General features: G+C 43.8%; 1 protein-coding gene across 2 annotated transcripts; it reads right to left on the reverse strand.

Annotated features, from left to right (window-relative positions):
* Positions 1 to 1337: 1337 nt before the first annotated feature.
* YBX1 (Y-box binding protein 1) lies at positions 1338 to 21152 on the reverse strand. Of its 2 annotated transcripts, XM_037149379.2 has the most exons (8): positions 20837 to 21152; positions 20090 to 20153; positions 7935 to 7968; positions 5462 to 5551; positions 4856 to 5158; positions 4130 to 4212; positions 2378 to 2643; positions 1338 to 1715 (listed from the first exon to the last, which is right to left on the reverse strand). In XM_037149379.2, exons 1-7 carry the CDS (start codon positions 21000 to 21002, stop codon positions 2409 to 2411), a joined length of 975 nt encoding a protein of 324 aa, XP_037005274.2. In that variant the 5' UTR covers positions 21003 to 21152; the 3' UTR covers positions 1338 to 1715; positions 2378 to 2408. The 2 variants fall into 2 exon arrangements, with proteins under 2 accessions (XP_037005274.2, XP_037005275.2); XM_037149380.2 differs by lacking the exon at positions 5462 to 5551.
* Between the last annotated feature and the right edge of the window lie 483 nt (positions 21153 to 21635).

The following is a 21635-nucleotide window of genomic DNA, read 5'->3' on the forward strand; positions in this document are numbered from 1 at the left end:
GGTATCTACTTCTTACTGTGAAAAGGCTGGAGAGCCAAGCTCAAGGTCCCTCAAAAGCAGAGGTAGAGCTGCCAGCTGAGGAAGCCACTGCCGCTCTGGCTGCAAAGCATGGCTCCCGCCCTCCTAACTGCTGGCTTCTCCAGTCTCATGCTGGTGCTCATCTGACTGGCCGACCAGTGTCTGAACTTCCATCCTGCCTCCAAGAAAGACTAATGCGTCCTCTGGGTCCTTACAGTAGTAGTCACAGGCTGGCTAACCTTCACACAAAGTGAAGGAATTCACTGAAGTGCAGAGCAACAGAACACACGTAAAGAAAGATCCGCTGGCAGACGGAGGTGGCTCATCTGGTTGAAGCATCGCCCAGAACATCACCGAGTCACACATTTGATTCCTAGGCCGGGCACATGCCTAGGTTGCTTGTTTGGTCACTGGATGGCAAGTGGCAGCCAATCTGTTTCTCTCCCTCTCTCCACAATCAATAAGCATGTCCTAGTATGAGGATTTAAAAAAAAGTTCTGTGTCTAACATTGGTAGAAAGACTATCACAAAAATCTTCCATTGTGTTCTTGCCAACACAGTATTTTCCTGGAAGACCAAGAATTGGCCCCAAAACTGGAATAGGAGTTTCAAACTGTTGAACAGTAGCTAATAGCCTAGTCCACTTCGATAAAATTTCCCCACTGCATTCATCAGTCCCCTGAACTGAGATATCAGAGCCCCACCATCTCTGTCCCCCAACCTCGAGCACGTTCTGGAAGGGGCACCGCCGGATTCCAGGGTGTGCCAGGCCAGACTGCTCTATTCCCACCGTCTTTTGCTCTGCCCCCGCCCCCAAGCTAGTTCAAGGATGATTCAGAGTCTCTTGACAGTAGTCACCAACTGTTCCATAAAGAAAGTCAAGGAGCATTTAACAGGACACTATAAAAACACAGCCAGACCAGGCTTGGGTTACTCGGGAGTGAAGACCACAAAATCACTTCCCTGACCTCCACATTCTTCCACAGCCTTCTCATGGGCGTTCCACTATCTGCCGTTACTATTTCCTCCGACTACTCAAAGGAGCCCAGTCTGTGTTTACTGAGCACCCCAGGCTCTACGGCAGTCACTGGGTGTCTCCAACTGACGTGCTGAAGTAACTCTTCCCCAGGAACAGAAGTAGCGAGAGCATAACCTCACCCCTTTACCACAGCCTCCCAGCAAAAGGAACTTAAAGGAAATGACCAGATTACCAGAGCAAATAATTTTTTGATTTTTAGTATGTGCCCACATTAAATTAAAGGTCCTAACTAAGGACTTATAAACCAAAATAAAACAAGACAGAAATTTACACAAAGACAATTATTTAAGACCTTTATTAACAGGTGCTTGCAGTTTGTTGACTTTTTTGAAAAAATCAAGTTGTAAACTTTTATTACAAATTAAAAATGAGGTTCTTAAAAATCTCAACTTGACCAGATATGAAACAATTTAAAAACCTTTAAAGGTGTATTGAGAAAAAACCAGGCTTATTTTTTTTAAAAAACACTTTTGTCATTACCAAAAAGAGACATCTTTAGATAAAAATAATAAAAACCCCATGCTGCATAGATAATGCAGATAGTTCTAGTCATCTGGTCAACGGGCAAAAAGCAAGCACTTAAGGTCTTCAGCTCCAATCTTTTGTTCATTTCTTATTGCTGGAATTTCATATTCATTTCTTCTTGTTGATGACTAAACTGTAAAAGGGGGAAAAAGGAAAGATTATACTGTATAATTCACTGCAATGTCCTTTCAATATACCAAATGGCTCCAGATCCCATGAACTAAGTAGGGAGGGCATCAAAGTGTTTATCCCAACACAGTGGCTTACAACAGGGGTAGGAAGTACCCCCTACAGGGGTAGGGCGGACAACGCAGTCAGTGCCTACACATGGTTACTTGGAGGTTTTTGAATGACCTTTGCTATCCTAAAAATACAGAGGGACAAAACCCAAAAGCATCAATGGCTAAAAATGCTAACTCCAGAGCCAAACAGAAACAATTACAAACCTCTCAGTATCAAGTAAAAAAAAGAATACCTTACTCTGAAATTGATGTCAAAGTTGCCACTTTCCCCCAAAGAGACTATATCGGTCATCCTCATCTAGGTTATTAATTCTAGCAGCTACCCCCACTTCTTTTTAAAAAGGCAGAACACCATCATGTAATTAACACAATTCTTAGGGCAAGGCTAACAAGACTTTTCTCAAATGGTGACATCACAAAATATATTCAGAAAAGTTGGAAAAAACCCTTTAATATTCAAAATACATGATTTTTTCCTCTTGCATTAACAAACACTACTCATGACCGCTAAGAGGCCAGAGAGCCATTTAAAGTTCGCTTGGGCCAAACTTACCCGGATGATGGTAGAGATGGTAAGCCGGCATTTACTCAGCCCCGCCCTGCTCAGCCTCGGGAGCGGACGAATTCTCAGCTGGTGGATCGGCTGCTTTTGTCTCTTTGCCATCTTGTGGTTTAGGGTTTTCTGGGCGTCTGCGTCGGTAATTGAAGTTGCGGCGGTACCGACGTTGAGGTGGCTGCTGACCTTGGGTCTCATCTCCTTGATTTTCCTTGTCTTCTTCGTTGCCGTCCTCTCTAGGCTGTCTTTGGCGAGGAGGGCCCCTGGAATAAACATTGTGCAAGCCTGCAATGATGAAACTTCTTTCTTTAAACCACCCACTAACGAAGCACCATATCTGGTTCTTTTGGTTTATCAAGTGGTCTGCAAGCAATTTAGGAAAAGCAAGAGCAAATATGATTTATATTTCACAAACTTTGAGTGATAACTTTGTACAATACTTGGAAGTGTAAAATGGAAAAAAGAGTATTCTCACTTGCTTTAAAAGCTGGGGACAGGGAAACGAGCCTGGACTGGGCTGCTCTAAGAAGTCAGAGAAAAGGGTGTCTTGGAGACAGGCTTGGGGGGGTCAGCCTGGGATGAGCTGCGGCTGCCCACTGCTCCCTGGTTGCAATGCGTCTTGTGCAGACACTTAACAGTTTAGGAGAGGCACGCCTACTTGGGGAGCAAGCAGGGGAGGGGAAAGGGAAAAGGCTTGGGGAGCTCCCGGGGGCAAGAGCACACTGAAGATGAGTATGTAAAACTGGTCTGTGGACTAGCAAACTTTTACCAATAGTGTATGACAGATTATACAACAGTGTAATTGATTACAAATTAACCACGAAATAACTTCAATAGTGGCACAATAATAGTTGACATCATTTCATAACATTTTAAAGGGTCTTTATAGTAACCATGTTTGGGAACGAAGGCTACTCAACCTCTATAGATGAATACTTGCTTAAAAAGCAGCAAGTGAAAAACAAAAAGATGCCCTCTTCACACAAATGAAAGCAGAGTCACTGGGGAAAGGCATGTGATCCCACTTCAATTTCACTAGGCAGGCCATGATCAAAAGGCCAAAAAGTAACCAGGGCTAGTGAGGATGTAGAGAAATTAACTTAAAAAGGGGCAAACAACCCAACTGTGTAGCAGCTGATCAGTGCAGAAACAAATATGGCAGCCGTGGGAGAGAATGTCATTTGTTGTAAAAAGGGATTACTACCTGCTACACCACGGGTGAACTTTAAGAACAGGCCATATGAAAGAAGCTAAATATATCAGGACTACGACAACAGTAACAGGACTTTCAATCATCCAAGAAAAGACACTGATTTCTCTTGCTGGTGATTACAAATGCTGTCAAGTGATGTTTTCGAGGCTTCTCCTCCATCCACACTCACAGCACCCCATAAAGCCCCAGGGACACCAGGATTAACATGTCTTTGGCACATTCTGGTAGTCCTGGACTTAATTCCCATTTAGATCTCTACCTTCCGTTTTCAGCTTCTAAATCCTCCAATCTCCCACCTACTCACTCCTCTCCTGAAACCCTTTTAATCAATCAATCAATCAATCAAGTCATTGGCTTTGGCAAAATTGCGTGGCTGTGCCCTGCAGCCTTCAGATGGTGGTCACCCCAACCCACCACTGTGGCTTCTAAGTTAAGTGTTACTTCTATGTGAAGTATTATTCAAAAAGATTACAGGAGAAGCACCAATACTGCCAAGCCCTAAAATGTACTTGGAAATTTCTAAAATAAAGCCATACCTGCGAAATCGTGGTCTGTAGCCCCGATACATATTCTGTCTCACTGGTCTACCTTGTTCTCCTGCACCCTGGTTGTCAGCACCCTGCAAAGACGAGGGACACCAAGTCAACTAACAGTAATGGAGTAAAACCGCCAACAAGACAAGTTCAATGTCTGAATATAGGCATTAAAAAATTACCTAGTAACTGTGACTATTCTATGAACTAGTTATTAATTTTTTAAAAGTTTATTTATCTTCCCTGGCTGGTGTAGCTCAGTGGATTGAGCACAGGTCTGCTAACCAAAGCATCACCGGTTTGATTCCCACTCAGGGCACACGCCTGGGTTGCAGGCCAGGACCCCAGTATGGGGTGTGCTAGAGGCAACCACATATTGATGTTTCACTCCCTCTTTCTCCCTTCCTTCCCCATCTGTCTAAAATAAATAAATAAAATCATTTAAAAAATTATTTTTAGAGGGGAGGGGAAGAGAAGGAGAGAGGGAGAGAAATATCAATGTGTGGTTGCCTCTTGTGTGTCCCCTATTGGGAACTGGCCTACAACCCAGGCACGTGCCCTGACTGGGAATCAAACCACAATCCTTTGGTTCACAGGCCCACGCTCAATCCACTGAACTACACCAGCCAGGGCTAATCCTTTTGGTTCTCATTAGGAATTTAAAAAAATGTAGTTCTACTCAAAGTTACCATGTACTGTTGTTGATACTCACTTCTTGGCAAAACTCACCTCCATCACTTCTCCCTGCACAGGAGGGTTGGAATATTGTGGTCGACGCCCGTAGGGTCTCCGCATATAGTAAGGTGGGAACCGTCGCCTGCGGTAGGGCCGGCGCTGTTGGGCCTGGCCTTCAGGAGCACTCTCCGATCCCTCATTCTTTTCCCCACTCTCACTATTCTGGTAATTCTGCTGGTAATTGCGTGGAGGACCCCTGCGACGTGGATAGCGTCTGTAATGGTTACGGTCTGCTGCGTACTTACTGCCTTGCACTGGAACTCCACCAGGGCCTGTAACGTTTGCTGCCTCCGCACCCTACAAAAAGTCATCATATATTGAAAATGACAATGGGATTAAGTACACTAAGCAAAATTTACACAAAGCAAATAAAAAAGAAAAGGGTCTGTGGCCAGGGGTGCACAAAAATGATTAACTATTAATTCCTCACTGTTCTGATGAGATTGCCCTCTAACTGCAGCCAGCATGTTAGGCTTGAGGCACCTGTGTTCATGTGGTCACCTGACCCATCCATCCACATTAGAGCCACCATCCTCACGGATGAGATCTCCAAAATATTTCCACACCGAAGTCAAACCTTTACACAGAAAGCATCCTCACCTTTTCTCCTTCAACAACATCAAACTCCACAGTCTCTCCATCTCCTACACTGCGAAGGTACTTCCTGGGGTTATTCTTCTTTATGGCAGTCTAGTAATATCACATTCCAAAAATAGATTAACAGGGGAGAACAATGTGCTTTTTCATTTAAAATGTACCAGAGTCAATATTATTTTTAGCTTCAATATACACTTAAAATTAACTTTAAATTACACCAAACCATCAATATAAATATACAAAAACAGACACCAATGCTACCCCCAACCTCAACCAAAATACTCTATACAGTCTTACAAGGCCCCAGCATTTTACCACAATTTTCCAAACTAAAACAAGTAATTTAACACTCAAGACAATATATATATACATTTCTAAATGCTTTAGCAAAAGCATTATTGTTGCTTTGAACAAAATGAGGACATCAATCTATCCCCCAAAGACTGCACTTAATAGTAGAAGCTAGCCCATCCAGGGCCAGTTTAGATGACAGGCGAGTTTAGTTTTGCAAGCTTCAAAGTTGACCAAACCAACTTTGTCCAGCAAACCAGACAAATGTCAACCCAAACCCTTTCAAACCTGTCTGTGATAACCCTTCCATGGGACGTAATTCACGTATTATCTATGCCACTTTTTATGTATCTGACTACAAGGGACAATTGGCCATTACCATCCCCACAATACATCTCACCTTTCTTGTTCTCCAGACTGCTATGACAAAATAAAAGGGGAAGAATAACACCTCACACCTGTGGGCAATACTTCCACGAAGTTCTTTCACACATTACCTATTACTCTCATTATGACAAATGTGTGTGAGGTATTAGTGCTCCTTTTTTTAACAGATGAAAACAGGCTTTAAAAAGTTACGTGACTTGCCCAAGGTCACACAGACAATTAGTGGCAGAGCGTACCTTCTCTGAATCCATGTCTCGGGGCTCCAAATCCTACGTTCATTCACTACATCACAGCAGTACCCATTACGGGATCAATCATGCATTCCACTCCAAAGGGGGCAGGACAACCAACAACCCAAAGCTGATTAAGCTAAGTTGCTCGGAACTGCAGTCTCCTTGATACATCACTAAGACCTGAGCAGCCGAAGTCCCAAGAAACAAGTAAATGTTGAAACCACTTCCAAAATAAAGAGGGGAACATACTGGTGACACCTTGTGGGTCAGAACAAGTGGGTGACACACATTCAGCCAAATAAATGATCTCATCTGTCATCTAAACTGTCACAAAGTTTTTGTACCTTTCGTATATAGCCAACTCTAAATTACCTGCAGTCATAGGGGATAGCGAAGTATGGGTAATTAAAATCCCTAAACTCTCATTTCAGTCAGCACCTGCAATGCCCTCCCAATCGCCCCCAACCCTTTAGTGTTGTTAACAGGCAGCAAGACTGACAAATCTTGCCATCTCTTGGCCCTAAGTCTGTATTTTTGAACACGCAAAAGGGAAGGAACAGATTAAGATTTGGTATTCAATTTTATAAAACAAACACTTGTTTTAAAGCAACATTTTGTCTGAGCAGCCCTGTATTTGTATTTAGAATTTAAATGTTTTCATACTTACAACTGACCCTGTGTTTATCGGATAGGGCTTTCAATGCACCAGAAATTGATACACCCCCCCCCCCCCCGACTGCCAGTGATGCTTACAGGACACTTTGAGAGAGCTAGGAAGCACCAACCTAAGACAGCCCTTCAGTACGCCGCCACTCAAGTTCACAATGGCTTGAAAAAAGATGTTTACAGATGGCTTACATTAGCAATACAGCCCTTAACTGCTGAAGCATTTTCCAAAATATTTTCATTAAATGGTACTTGAGAAAGTTCAGCACGTAGAACCTATCCGGGGTTTTTTTCCCTCCCGAAACACTGAAGTCAGTCTAAAAACTGTTCAGTAAGTTCCAAATCTGCCGCATTGCCTCTTCTTTTAGCCTTAAACTAGGTGAGGACTCCTACAATTTCCAAGCCAGCCAAAAGGTAAAAACATCTCTTACCCACTCAAAGTGCTTCAGAAAAAGTGAAAGGGACCATGTTACTCTGCTAGTTTTCTAGGACTCATCTCAAATTAATGTCTTGCAGCTTTGTCCTATTTTCCCCACAATTATTGTGATCTGTCCTTACAATACAGGTAAACCGATTAACATTTAAAAACAACTTATAGTTCAAGTTTATGCTAATGGAGGTTTATTGCTCATCTAAAATTACGTTTAAAAATTTAGTGTAATGGCTTGAGTAATTCAACATTTTAAAAAGCTGTAACTATTAACAAAACATCAATTTTAAACACCTATCTTAAGTGAACTGACAAGATATGTATACATTGAGGACATGCTACAACTCTTCGTATAGGAATTAAATAAATGGCTTGGCGATTGGATTCAAATTTTTTTGTGAGGAACAATCGTCCGTCCCCTTTTCAAAAGCCTTGAGCCAGAAGCATAAACATCCACCTAATCACCCACCTGGTGTACAAATACATCTTCCTTGGTGTCATTCCTGCAAGACAGAGAACCAAGTAGAACAAGTTAAAAATGCAATACATTTCATGTTGCCAAAGACTAAGAATACACTGGGTCTTTTATGCATCTCCCTCCTATTTTTCTTATTAGAGACTTCTGGGCTCTCAACCAGCCATTAGGAAATTTAAAAATGAAACAGAACAACAATAACAAAATTAGTAAGCCACTATATTTCTGCTTTAAAGACTACGCAGTTGCCAACAGTTATTAACTTCACCACCCGTAGAAGGATAAAACAGCCTAAGAAATCAAAGTGTGCCCTGCTAAGCCACTGAGAGGATGGAACATAGATGATCACTCCTCATCCTATTAAAATAAACACCACCAATGTTCCAGCACATTGGTGGGTGTCTAGCACCCCCCACCGCTTCCTGCTAGAGCATGGTTAAAGTAGGAGACCACAAATACAGTCCCACCCATTAATTACTACCTTCCTCCTCAATCATTTCTTCTTCACCATGTCCTATTCCCAACTCTTCTTGAGGTCTTAAAATTGACCACTAGAAACCCCACAGAATGTACACCACCAGAAGCGAACCCCAACGAAAACTATGGATGAGAAGGTAATGTGCCCTTGTGGATTCATCAACCATAACAAATGCATCAACTGTGGTGCAGGATGGTGGGGACTCGGTGCACATATGGGCACAGGGTACATGCAACCTCGTTTTCTGCTCCATACTGTCTGAAAAATAAAGTGTTAATGAAAAAACCACCATAGCGAAGTACAAATATGGACACCACCAATACCCACATCATTCTCATGACAAACATTATCCTGGAGAATTAAGCAGATGAAGATAAATAAATTTTGTGCTAGCACACACAACCCCCTTTTGCTTCTTTTTACACCCATCATTAGTCCAGGCAGTCTACTGATAGGCTTTTGTGTAGAGAAATGTGACATGATACAAATGACTGGCCATTAAAATCCAGAGGCTGCTATTATGAAAAACCAAGAGGTGCACAGTTAGTTACAAAAGCTACTCCAGAAGTCTAGGCCAGGACTGAAGGGAGGCCTGGACTAAGGTGCTGGGCATGCCAAATGTGTATCTGACATGTCTTGATGTAAAATGGAGAAAAACCTTTGTGGATAAAAAGATGTTAAAGGGGGGAAGGAGGAGTGGAGAATTAGTTGTGCTTTTTAGCTTAGCTTGGGGACTGGGGTTATGGTGATGACACTCCGAACAAGAACCACCCTGGAGGAGAGATTTCCAGACTGTCACTGGGCTCCCCCACCCTCTTCACTGTTAGTAAACCAGAGAAAAGGCTCAACGGTAGTTCTAGTGCTGAATGACAAAAGGAACCAAGGTTATAATGAACTAGCTTGACTGACTGTTGGCTCCTTGCTGATTCACGGAGCAAAGCACACACCTAAGAATCCATTTAGCTTGGAATATCATTGACATCGAGGATATATTCACGAGACCAGGACAATTTTCAATGTTTAAAAACAAAACCTACACATAAACTGCAAAAGCGCTACTCAAGGCATGTAACTGAAAACTGACCTTACAAGCTAGTTGAGTATTAGGAACACTAGGGAATTAATAGCTGGTTATAATGGCCATCTATAAACAGTTTGCACAACCATCACTAATTAGTGTTCATGCCCAATACAGATTTTCAATCCCTAAGGCTGTGAAGTGGACTAACAAAAAATTGGTAGAGGAAGTCAGAAAACCAGAGGAAAATAGTAAGTTGAGTGAAGTCTGGAAGAACGATTCTTACCAGGAACACTATTTGCATTATGGGTGAAGGGTGTCAGGCTGCAGGATGACTAGGTAAGTAATTACAGGGTATCCTGCTTGACTTTTATATAAGCAAACTTACTTGATTTTTGAACCAAGCATTTTTTACTGTTTTAATATGCATTAAATTTATTAAATATGCAACTTTTACCGACAGGATTTTTTAAATTGCTGACAATGCAGTGAGTGTGTGTGGGTAGCCACTACAGTGCTCCTTTTATCAACCCATTACTTGTGGTAGCAACGACCAGTCACGTCTCTTAATGAAGCTGGCAAATAGGTATTTACACATATCAACACATACACACCAAAATAAAAGTAATTTATGAATTTTACTTCAGGATTGTAGAATATTTACAAATTAACCAAACAACTTATCTAACGGGGACAATCTTTCTTAAAAACAGACAAGGTGGCTCTCCACTCTGCTCATTCAATAGACAGCTGCAATTCTGAGAAATGATGAAGGGTGAAGTGAATGGATTTGGCGGCACTGGGCACCTTGTCACTAAGGGCTTCTACATATTCTAGTATGATTCTACCCATTAAGAGTTTAAAGGCAGCCAAGGCAGAGAACCTGAAGCCTGTCATTAATAGAAAGTCCACCTCCATCTTCCAGCAGCGAGATCCCCCAACATGAAATGAGGTGATGCTGGAGTTGAGGATGTTGGTATCCACTGGTGTCTTCACTACTTTGGAGAAAGCTGGGGCTCACTTGAAGGGTGGAGCCAAGAGGACCATCCATCACCTTTGCTCCTCCTGCAGATGCCCCTATGTTTGCGATGGGTGTGAACCACAGAAGTATGAAAACTCCCTCGAGGTTGCTAGCAATGCCTTCTGCACACCAGCTGCTTGGTTCCCCGGGGGCCAGTCATCCACGACAACTTTTTGACATTGTGGAGGGACTCATGACCACAGTCCATGCCATCATGGCACCCAGAAGACTACAGGTGGCTCTTCTGGGGTGCTGTGGTGTGGTGGCTGAGGGGTACCACAGATCATCCCTGAGTTGAATTAAGAAACTCACTGGCATGGCCTTCTGTGTTCCCAGCCCCAATGTGTGAGTTGTGGATCCCACCTGCCACCTGAAAAAAGTTGTTAAATACAATGACATCAAGAAGGTGGTGAATCAATCCCTGTTAAGGGCACCTACAAGAATCAGTCAATGGCCCTGGCTGGTGTGGCTCAGTGGATTGAGTGCTGCTCCGCAAACCCAAAGGGTCACCAGTTTGATTCCCAGTCAGGGCACATGCCCGAGTTGTGGGCCAGGTCTCCAGTAGGGGGTGCGCTAGAGGCAACCATACATTGATGTTTCTCTCCCTTTCTTCCTCCCTTCCCTTTCTCCAAAAACAAACATAAATGGGAGGAGGGGGAGAGAGAGAATCAACCAGTGAATGTGTAAGTAAATGAAACATATTGACAAAGGGAAAAGGCAGTGAAGCAGGTGTGGAAGGAAGAGTGTAATATTGTTGCTGATGTGTGTGATACGCACTATGCAGATAGGCCGACAATAGTTGCCATCTCTACCGAAGAAACATACAGATATTTTTCTACATAAATACAATACCATTTGTACAGCATTTACTCTGTACAGTCATGCATTGCTTAAGAGGGATACATTCTGAGAAATGCGCCATTAGGTGAATGTGCCCTGCAGTCAGAGAATATTTACACAAACCTGTACAAGATGTTAACGTGGGCAACTGTAAACACAACATTAAGTGCTCAAGTAACTATACACAGAAATGACACAGTAAAAAATATGGTACAAAAGACAAAAATGGTACATCTGCATAGGGCGCTTACCACAAATGGCAGGACTGAAAGTTGCTCTGGGTGAGTTAGTGAGCAAGTGGTGAGTGAACGTGAAGGCCTAGGGCATTACTGCCACTACTGTGTACTTTATGAACATCGCACACTCAGGCTACACTCCTTTTAAAACATTCGTTCTTCCATTAACCTTAACTTACTGTAATGTTACTTCACTGTAAGTTTTTAATTCTTTAATTTTAACTTAAGTCAAACCACTTCCCCTTTTCTTTTAATGATTTTATTTATTTTTAGAGAGGGAGAAAAGAGGAAAAAAACCATCAATGTGCATTGTCTCTCATGTGCCAACTGGGGACCTGGCCTGCAAGCCAGGCATGTGCCCTGACTGGGAATAGAACCAGTGACCCTTTGGTTTGCAGGCCAGCACTCAGTCATGAGTCACCCCACCAGGGCCAAAAACATTTTCTTTATGTCTTTACAGTATAAACTTTTTTGTTAAAAGAATGTTAAAACCTTTTAAATTTTCTTGTTAAAAACCAATAAAGACACAGACACTTAGCTTAGGCCAACACAGTATTGAAGACCAAGATCACCGTCTTCCACCTTCACATTTTGTCCCACTGGGAGGTCTTTCAAGGGAACTCACAGCACAGAACTGTCATCTTCATCTCATATGGTAACAAGGCCTTCGTAATGGAATAGCTTCTGAAGTACCTGCCTGGGTCTCTTCTTGAGGTGTCACTCTTCAGAAATTTGTCTGTGGTTTCTTTCTCCATCTTAGATTTGCTTATAAGCAGATAATGCACCACGAGGACATTCCTCTCTATTAATGAAAATCTTTTGGTGTTGGGTTCCATGTTTTCAAACTTTTTAACAAGCTTGTTGAGGTCTACAAAAGCTTCTGCTAAACAGTTCACCGTGAATTTTCTTGCATGTTATTTTTTTCTCCTGTACTTTTCCCCCCCTTCTCTTGCCTGTTCAGCCGTGAACAGGTCCAACTCCAACTCGTTAGTCAACTCCTCAGGAACCGCATCTAGGAGTACCTCAATGTCACCCTCACCCAGGTTTAAAGTTGTTTGCCATCTCAACCAGTCTTGTTGACTTTTGCAACCTTGCACTAAGATGCTGTGACAATTACAAAGACACGAGGGAAAAGGACTTGAGCATCCTCAGGATTTTGGTATCTGAGGGTGTGTGTGATGAAACCAATCCCCCACAAATACCTGGATGACTATACGAAGAAACCAATACAGGCCCACAGGTGATGTGACGTCAGACAACACAGCACTCATTTACACTAGCCTACCAGGAAACGCAGTACAGCTCCCCAACCATTTCCCTTCTGCACTCTGAAAATATTAAAATGGAGGATTCCAGAAATAAACACTCCGTAAGTTTTAAATCGTGCACTGTTCTGAGTGGTGTGATGAAATCCTACCCTGAGCCACCTTACTCCACCCCATTATTATCTGAATCATTCTGTCCAGCATGTCCACAGTGTATATGCTGCCCAACCTAGGAGCTGGCTCAATCACCAGACTGCCACTGTGGTTTCACAGTGCTTGTGTTCAATGACCCTTATTCTACTTAAGAATAGCCCCAAATGTACGAGTAGTGATGCCAGCAATTTGGGTGTGCCAGAGAATCTGCAAAGTGTTCCTTTAAGTGTAAAGGTATGTATAGTTAAAAAAAAAAAAAAGTATATATAAGGCTCATGAGATTTCAGGCATTCACTGGGGAACTTGGAATATATTCTCCATAAATACAGATGCGGAGGGGAGGGGGAATTACTGCAACATGACCAAAGTTTATCTGGATTTTTAAGAAATTTGACAGCAAAAATTTCAGTTTTTAGCCCTGGCTGGTGTGGCTCAGGGGATTGAGCGCTGGCTTGCAAACCAAAGGGTCACTGGTTCGATTCTCAGTCAGGGCACATGCCTGAGTTGCCGGTGTGTGAAAGGCAACCAACTGATGTATCTCTCACACACTGATGTTTCCCCCCCCCCACTCTATAAAAAAGTAATAAATAAAATCTTTAAGAAATTGTTTTTAGCAAAGATAGAATACTATGGTTTAGATGTACTAAATCAATCAATCTAGTTGCAACTTGCTAAACGACTACCCAGAAATTATACACACTGCTAACAGGAAATCCAGTTTTTAGTCCTCATTCCACTACTAACAGTTGTATAACCTTGGAAAACCTCCTCCTCAATGGATCTTTTTCTTCACCTGCAAAATGGGAAAAACTAAACACGATACATACCAGCTTACATTACTGAGGGCTTAAGTTCCAGATATTGTGCCAAGTGCTTTAACTATATTATTCAAGCCTCACAATCCTGAGGTAGGTGCTATTATAACCCGCCACTCTACAAATGAGGAAAATGAAGAATTTTGGCCTTCAGCTCACAACAGCAAAATCTGACTCCACAAGTCCTGGTCTTGATTATGTTGAGAACTGAAAAAGGACCAGTTCCAAAATGTTTACACTTCGGCTTTACAGGCAGATTACAGTATATGGCTGCTCCAATCGTGGGAGAGAATGACAACCAACAAGCATCCTTGATACGTCCTCACCTGCAGTACACAGTTATTCCACGTAATTAGACCAGGGCTCTGCTATACACACCACCCTCTCCGACCCTTTAAAAACATAAAAACCATTCTTAGCTTACAAGATATACAAAAATTGCTGTGAGCCCTGGCTGGTGTGGCTCAATGGACTGAGCACCAGCCTGCAAACCAAAGGATCACTGGTTCAATTCCTAGTCAGGGCACATGCCTGGGTTGTGGGCCAGGTCCCCAGTTCGGGGCGCATGAGAGGCAACCACACAATGATGTTTGTCTCCCCTCCTTCCTCTCTAAATGTAAGTGAAATCTGTAAAAAAAAGAAAAAAAAAGATATTTCTAGAACAGAAAGGACAACATGTCCACACGCCTCATCCATTCCTTTAATTAAAGTCACTATGCTAAGCACCAGAAATAATAAGACACTACTCCAACCTTAAAGATTTCAATCCGGAAGGCCACCCACTATTCAACCCAATGCAGCAGGTAAGTTATCAAATATGGTTTCCTACACATTATGGGATGTTAAGCCATATGAGGCATGAGAGAGGTCTTTTACTAGAACCACTGAAAGCCAAGGTTGGAACTATGGCTATTCCATTCCCAACTACATAATCTTGGGCAAGTAGCTTTATTTGAAATGTGGGGATTTTATACCTATTAAATGTTTGCTAATTATCATTTAAAAACCTAGTGAAGATCATACTATAATCAAACCTAAACCCCTGGTCCATACTGCTGCCACCTGAGATAATTTCACTTGCAGCTGGTTTCTAGAACTGCTGTTCAATGGAAATAAACTACAAACCAAATATCTAAGTTTGTTTTCTAGTGGCCATAAAACAAAACAAATAAATAACAACAAAAAAAAACCAGGCAAAATTAATTTGTATCATTTCAACAGTCAACATAAAGTTGAAGTATGTTACAATTCTCTTCTCATACTAAGTCTTTATAATCTGACATATTGCTACTGCATCCAAAGGCGCAGTCTCCACTCTTCCAATAGTCTCGTTCTATATGCCACCCAGCCGTCCTCCCATCCTCCCGCGGCAAGGGAACTCTGTGCTGTGTACTTCTATCCTGCCTCTTTTGTTAGTAAGAGCACTATTTACTACCGAAAAAGGGGTTGTCAGGTTTTTTAACTCTACCTAGAAATAGTATAGTATTGTCACAATCAGTAAATAAGGACACAGTACTGACTTCAAGAAAAAGGAACCACAAAGAGCAAGACGATAAAATGGGTGGGGGGTAGGGACAGACACCAGTTTAAGTTAGGAGAATGCTTAAAAAAAAAAAGGGGGGGGGACCTGCTGGGATTAAAAAAAAAACCAAAGTCCCTTCAATGGTTCCCAATGTAGTACAATGAAAGGAAAACACGTAGCCAGCACCACACTTCTACACCACTCAATCTATCCCATTTTAAAAGGGTCTCAAGCTATTCTAACAGTTTTAGAAAGCATTGGGGGGGGGGGGGCAATTCACAACATTGGTTGAAACGAGACCCACCACACAAGCTTATCCAGCCACACCACCCGAAGTGCTCTTATCTTGTTGCAGACTACCATATCAAGCCACTTTTAACAAACTAATTTGCCCAACTGTATAAATTAATTTATAACCCTTTGGTTACAAAAAAACAAACTCCAGGATTTACCTCGATGTGCTCCACAACTCAAGCATCCAGACACCAACTTCCAAATCCTGCAGGTGACTGTAAGATCATGAATCCCACTTCCTGTTTTATTTGTTCTCTATTAGAACACTCTGACCACACACCTAGCAGAGGCACTCCTATTTCCCACAGTATCTTTTACCATTCTGCCTACTCAAATATCTTTTTATGCCCCCCTGCCCCCAAATTCTCTTCCTTAGCAACACACCACCAAGTCTTTAAGCCTTCCCTAGTGCCACACAGCACTCAGTCAATTACATTATGGACTACCCATGACTTTAAGACTGGTCTCGCTATACAAACTTTTAAGAATCATAGTATTTTAGGCTTTGTGGGGTCACAGACTCAATGTTTTTGTTTTTCTAAAAACAAAAAACGAAAACACTCCACCAATCTTAGCTTGCAGGCCATATAAAACCGGTATGATTCAGAAGTGAAATAAAGGTCTGATGGTCTACTTTAATTTCTCAATATTAGCTATTAAGCAAGTCCTTAATTTGTTAAGGCCAATCTCTACGCTCAACTGGTCCTATTACTGCAATCCCTAACTACGTGAAACAGGTAGTGAAAGGTAGAAAGTCTGCAAATCTCAGAACAGTCAACACAGCTCTAGTGACAACTAGAGAGCTTTCAGTAGCTAAGAATAGCCGCCCTAAGAAACCATCTGTAACTATATGGACAACAACCAAACTGAGGATGACTGGGGTCTATTTTCAGAGACTGTCTAACGAAAGTCAGTGAACACAAACTCCAGAGTGAAAAAATTCACTTCAAATCCCAGCTTTGCCAATCACGAGTCTCTTTCTGGGGCAAGTTTACCCAACCTGTCTGTGCCTCAGCATAGTACTGTATCTAAAAAATTTGAGGATTACATGACCTGGTTCATTTAAATCATTTAAATAGCTTGTAAGATCCTGACAAACATTAGTTACCTTTATTTATCATCACCGTGTGAAGGAAGTCACCTTCAGTTACGTATACATGGAATCCCCAAAAAGGAGCACCAGGGAGACCAAACCTGGCAGCCTGGACTCAATGTATTTGTAAGAGGAATGGCGGGAAGGGAACCAGCGGGAGAAAAGCAAAGCTGACAGACCGTGGTAGAGATGTGCCTCACTTACACGTGGCAGTGACACTTATTCATAGCCAGCTGGATTTCTATTTACTTGGGACTGTAGGCCCTAAGGCTAAAATTTAGATATTTAAAATAACCATCTGGATATTTTTGGTGCTATACCCCAAATAACAAAACACCTGGGGGAAGCTTTACTACTGGGCCACCAGGTCGTGACCTCTGCTTTATTCACGCCTCTGCTCCAAAGGCCTTGCCTACCATAAAACTTTAGAATGATTAATTTAGCATTTTAAGCACTCTACAGAATAGAAAAGTATTTCTGTTGTAGTCATTACAAAGGATGCACATCCTGTTGAAATACAAATTGTTCCTGACTTGTGCCAACCTTTGACAAGCTTGGTGAGCACGATCAATCCACCAACAGCTGGAAGCAAAAGACACAATCAGGCTTCCAGTTTAAAACAGCAGAGATCAAATCCTGAAACCAGTGACCCCTGTGGCATCCTTTTAACAACACCCTCAACAGTTCTGAACCAAGTTTTTCATAATAAAATGAAAATAATCTTGGGGGGTTAATAAGCCCCTCTGGTCATATAATCCAATTATCTTCTCAGCATACAAACATTACCAATGAATTTCTCAGAAAAACTAGAACCACCAGGGAAAAACCCTTTTGCCAATAACAAAGTTGTACCAATAATTACAACACAGAATTTAGAGTGACATAAATGTTTACAACAAAAAATACATTTAAGAAAATTTACATAAAACCTCTTTATTATAAAAACCTTAAGAACCCAGAGCATACAATCATAGAACCCCAAGTTTTAAAATTAAAGCCACAGCAATCACCCCAACACCGCCATCTATCCTCTCCTTCACAGAGAAACAGCAATCATTTGCATATCTCACACCCTCCACCCCCTGCTGGCCAGGTGTCTCCGGGCAGATCTACATACTGACCCGAATCAGCTGCCAGTCTTAAGAACTTTAATCTTTAAGATATGCATCTCCCCCACCCACCACCCTAATCAAGGCAAACCTCTCCTGGACTAATTGCAGTCAGATTTTACAATGTCTTATTCAAAAGTCTTGGAATCACTTAAATAACCAATTTAGAAAAACATAAAGTACATTTGAACCAGTTAATTGGACAAAATAGTTGAGGTCTGGACAGTTCAAACAAAGGATCATCAAAAACCTATTTAACCTGCCCTGGAGGATGACCAATTGAATTGAGTCAGAACAGAAGCATACATGCAATGGCATCTCATAAAATAAAATTTAAGAATGTGGAGAACTACTCTTTCATCTTGAGATCAATTGTTCACTTCAAAAATATAACCTATGTCCATTTAACAAAATACAGCAAAACAGAAGGCACTTGCTACAATTTTTAAACACACAGACTACAACCTAACCACTGAAAAGGCTGCAAATTACAGTCTCTTCTACTGTGATATCCTATGATTACAATGAGTCAAGGTTAAAAGCAACATTTTTCAAGGTATGACCCACAGGCCATAATCAACTGGAATTCTTGTTTAAAAATGTACCCCAGACTCAATGAATCCAAGTGGGGAAGGAGAACTCAGGAATCTGTACCCTTTCAAAGTACTGTAAGCACACAAATTCAAAACCACTGCTCAAGGTTTAAGCCCTAAAGATGGCAATACTAACTGAAATGCTAACAAATTTAGAAATCAATCAACTAGAAAGTGGTCAATTATAAGCACAAAAATATTCCTTCCTTTTCTAGCAACCTAGTATCAAAAAACTGATGAAAAACGCAGCCTTGGTCTGTCAGAAAGGCAGACAGTGTTAAGAACAGATGGAAAATTCCTAAAGATTTTGGAAGAAACAAAACATTTCCCCACAACTGCAAACGTGGAAGCAGACCATCGGTGCTTACAATTCCTTTTACTCCCCCTACACTACTTTACAGTTGAGTGATGACCCGTTTTTCATCAGCCAATTAGGTCTGTCTTTAAGCTTGATCTTGCCCATTTGGTTTCCTGCAGTGTTGTCCATTTCACAAACATTCGGTATTCTTGTGTTCCTCTAAACCTTCAGTTGTTTACTGCCTTCTGAAGTACAGATGTAAGAAAAACGCTGAGGCGACTGTCACACCTGCCAGGCCCACACTCTCAGCACACGGGCGCACAGCCCCCTGCAACTAACTGCACGGCCCGCCCCGGCAGCCATCTTGAAAAGGACGCCCCGCTCCCGGGGGCGCCCGTGAGCGCTGCCGGCAAACTGCGCCTCCCACCGCTGCTCCGGCAGGCCATCTGAGTAGCACTCCTGAAGATGCAGTTCGTACCTCTCTGCCTTCAAATACGAAAACTGCTACCGTGGGCTAGAGCCACTCTAACAAGGTTCAACCGAATCTTTAAATAAAATTGATTTAATGGGTCTGATTTTGGGACAAGGCAGTAGAAGAACTAAATATTGGGGAAGGCAAGGGCCATTTTATGCCAGAAGTTACTTACTCTATGACCAAATGAAAAAACTCTTGTCAAAGCAGTCCTAGTATGAAATTCACCCAAGGCATTAAAGACAGCTATGCTGAAACGCTGAACAAAGGCAATATAACCTCAGTCAAGATGACCAGACCTCATGTATCTGCACTGACTGTTAAATCATGTTACCTCCAAATGTCAAGTTGTAACAACTTACACACTGATCATTAGGTCACACTGATTTCAAATACCAATTTCAATAATGTATAAAATAATAAGCATAAAAATGCAGTGGGCCCCAGTGTAACGGATTTACACTAAATCCTGGTTTCATCAGTATGCCCTGTTAGGAGATGGCTCTCTCATTCCACTTTAAAAAAGATTTACTTATTTTTAGAGAGAGGAAGGGAGGGAGAGGAACATCAATGTGTTGCCTCTCACAAGCCCCAACTGGGGACCTGTCCTGCAACCCAGGCATGTGTCCTGACTGGGATTCCAACAGCAACACTTGGTTCGCAGACTCAATCCACTGAGCCTCACCAGCCAGGACTCATTCCGACTGCATTTACTGCATTTTAAATTATGTTAACAAACCTTTTAAGCTAGCTTTAAATTAATTATTAGTCACAAAACAAAGATGATCTCTAGATCCACTAATCTCCTCAGTCATTAAGGAAAACAAAAATCCCCCTAACAACACACCAGATGCAGCAACCTAAGCATGCTCCAACAATCCCAACTCATTAAAGCCTGCAGCTGGGAGCAGAGCGAGCAAGGGGGTGGGACGGTCAGCTCACCTGTTGATGAAACCATATCCGTTTCTTACATTGAACCATTTTACTGTTCCCAAAACCTTCGTTGCTGGAAGAGGGGAAAAAAAACCCACGATTACCAGACATCCTTTTTCTAAAACCGCCACGCTTCAGCATCCGGTCCCTCGTGCGCTTCCCGGCGGCGGTTCGCGGCCACCTGACAGTCTTTTTTCCTTTATAGCAAGCTCCTGGACCCACCGCGCCTCCGCGGTCCACGTGGGTGACCTCCAGCCCGCCACGGCCAGGGGCGGGGGGGCCCAAGTTGGGCGGTCGCCGGGACAGCAGGCGGCGGCTGCGGGGTGCGGAGCACGTGAGGGAAGGGGAAGCCGCCCAGCCCACTCTGGCCTGTGTAGGCGGCGCGCCGCGCCCTCAGGGTACACGCGGAAGGGAGCGGGTGGGGAACCGAACAACGGCGTGCGGGCCCCAGCGTACACGGACCGCAGGGAGGGCGGGACCCCGCCGCACACGCGGTCGGTGGCGCGCGGCCGCCCGGGGGGAGGGGCGCGCGGCCACGCGGGGCCCAGGGGCGCGGGAGGCGGCGCGCGTGCGCCTACCGGGCACGCGGACCTGGCGGGCCGGCGTCCGCGAGGGCGCAAGCCTGGGGGAGGGGCAGCCGCGCGCCGCCCAGTCGGTCCCCGCCGGTCGCGCGCCTGCCGGCTCGCCCCGCTTCGGGTAACGGTTCCGCCGCCAGGTTTTCCTACGGCCCCACCCCTGTCCCCGTCGGGCTCTCACCGATGACCTTCTTGTCCCCGCCGGCAGGCGCCGCCGATGTGAGGCCGCCCGGGCCGCCGCTCCCTGCGCCGCTGCCCGTGGTGCCGGGCTTGGTGTCAGTAGCGCTGAGGGTGGGGGCGGCGGGGGGGGCGGCAGGCGGCTGCTGGGTCTCGGCCTCGCTGCTCATAGTTGCGGTGATGGTGACTGGGGCCGGCTGTGGCAGCTACGGCTCCTCCCGGGGTGTGATGGTAACTAGGCCGGCGGCGGCGGTGGGGCTGCTCAGGGCTCTCTGGGGTCCGCTCTCCGCTCCCGCTACCGATCGAACTAGCGAGAATGGCGGGACGGGCGGGATAAGCCCTGCGAACGACCCGCCTTAAGCATCGTTCACTGGCCAGGTATGCTGTCAATCTGGCCACCTGACCCTAATTCCTGACCTGTATTGGCTAATACTTGATCACTCCTCCACTTTCATTGGCTCTTAGGCGGCTAATTCGGTCGACCTACAACCGTTCCTGCCTCCGCCGCCGCCATAGAGACCGGAACTAGAATTAGAGTCACCACGAGAACCATAGAGTGCCCCAGAGGACGGGCAGAGAGAACGTGACTTTCACGAGGCGGCAGCATGGCCGGCAGGCCACACGTCCGGGGTTGTGTGCTGGTGGTAGGAAAGGCAGGGCCAAGTGCCTAAGCTGGGATTGCCCAGTCACCAGAGGGCTTCGAAGGGTGCTGGCCGACACCTTAGCCCCGTGTAGAGAGAAGGCCTCCCACCCTCCCCGCTCCAAATACGGTCGTTGTGACCTCAGACCATTACTGCGGGTAG

This window comes from Artibeus jamaicensis, unplaced genomic scaffold (assembly GCF_021234435.1).
Source record: "Artibeus jamaicensis isolate MK-2021 breed Jamaican fruit bat unplaced genomic scaffold, CSHL_Jam_final scaffold_847, whole genome shotgun sequence".
In the NCBI taxonomy this organism is placed as follows: domain Eukaryota; kingdom Metazoa; phylum Chordata; class Mammalia; order Chiroptera; family Phyllostomidae; genus Artibeus; species Artibeus jamaicensis.

What these genes read in the sequence shown, in the direction of transcription:
- YBX1 (XM_037149379.2), bottom strand. Translation starts at nt 21,002, where the DNA reads ATGAGCAGCGAGGCCGAGACCCAGCAGCCGCCTGCCGCCCCCCCCGCC. An exon ending in AAGATGTATTTGTACACCAG is followed by an intron (nt 5,552 to 7,934) that starts GTGGGTGATTAG and finishes TGATATTACTAG; the next exon opens with ACTGCCATAAAGAAGAATAA. An exon ending in TGCAGGGAGAAGTGATGGAG is followed by an intron (nt 4,213 to 4,855) that starts GTGAGTTTTGCC and finishes TCGTCTTTGCAG; the next exon opens with GGTGCTGACAACCAGGGTGC.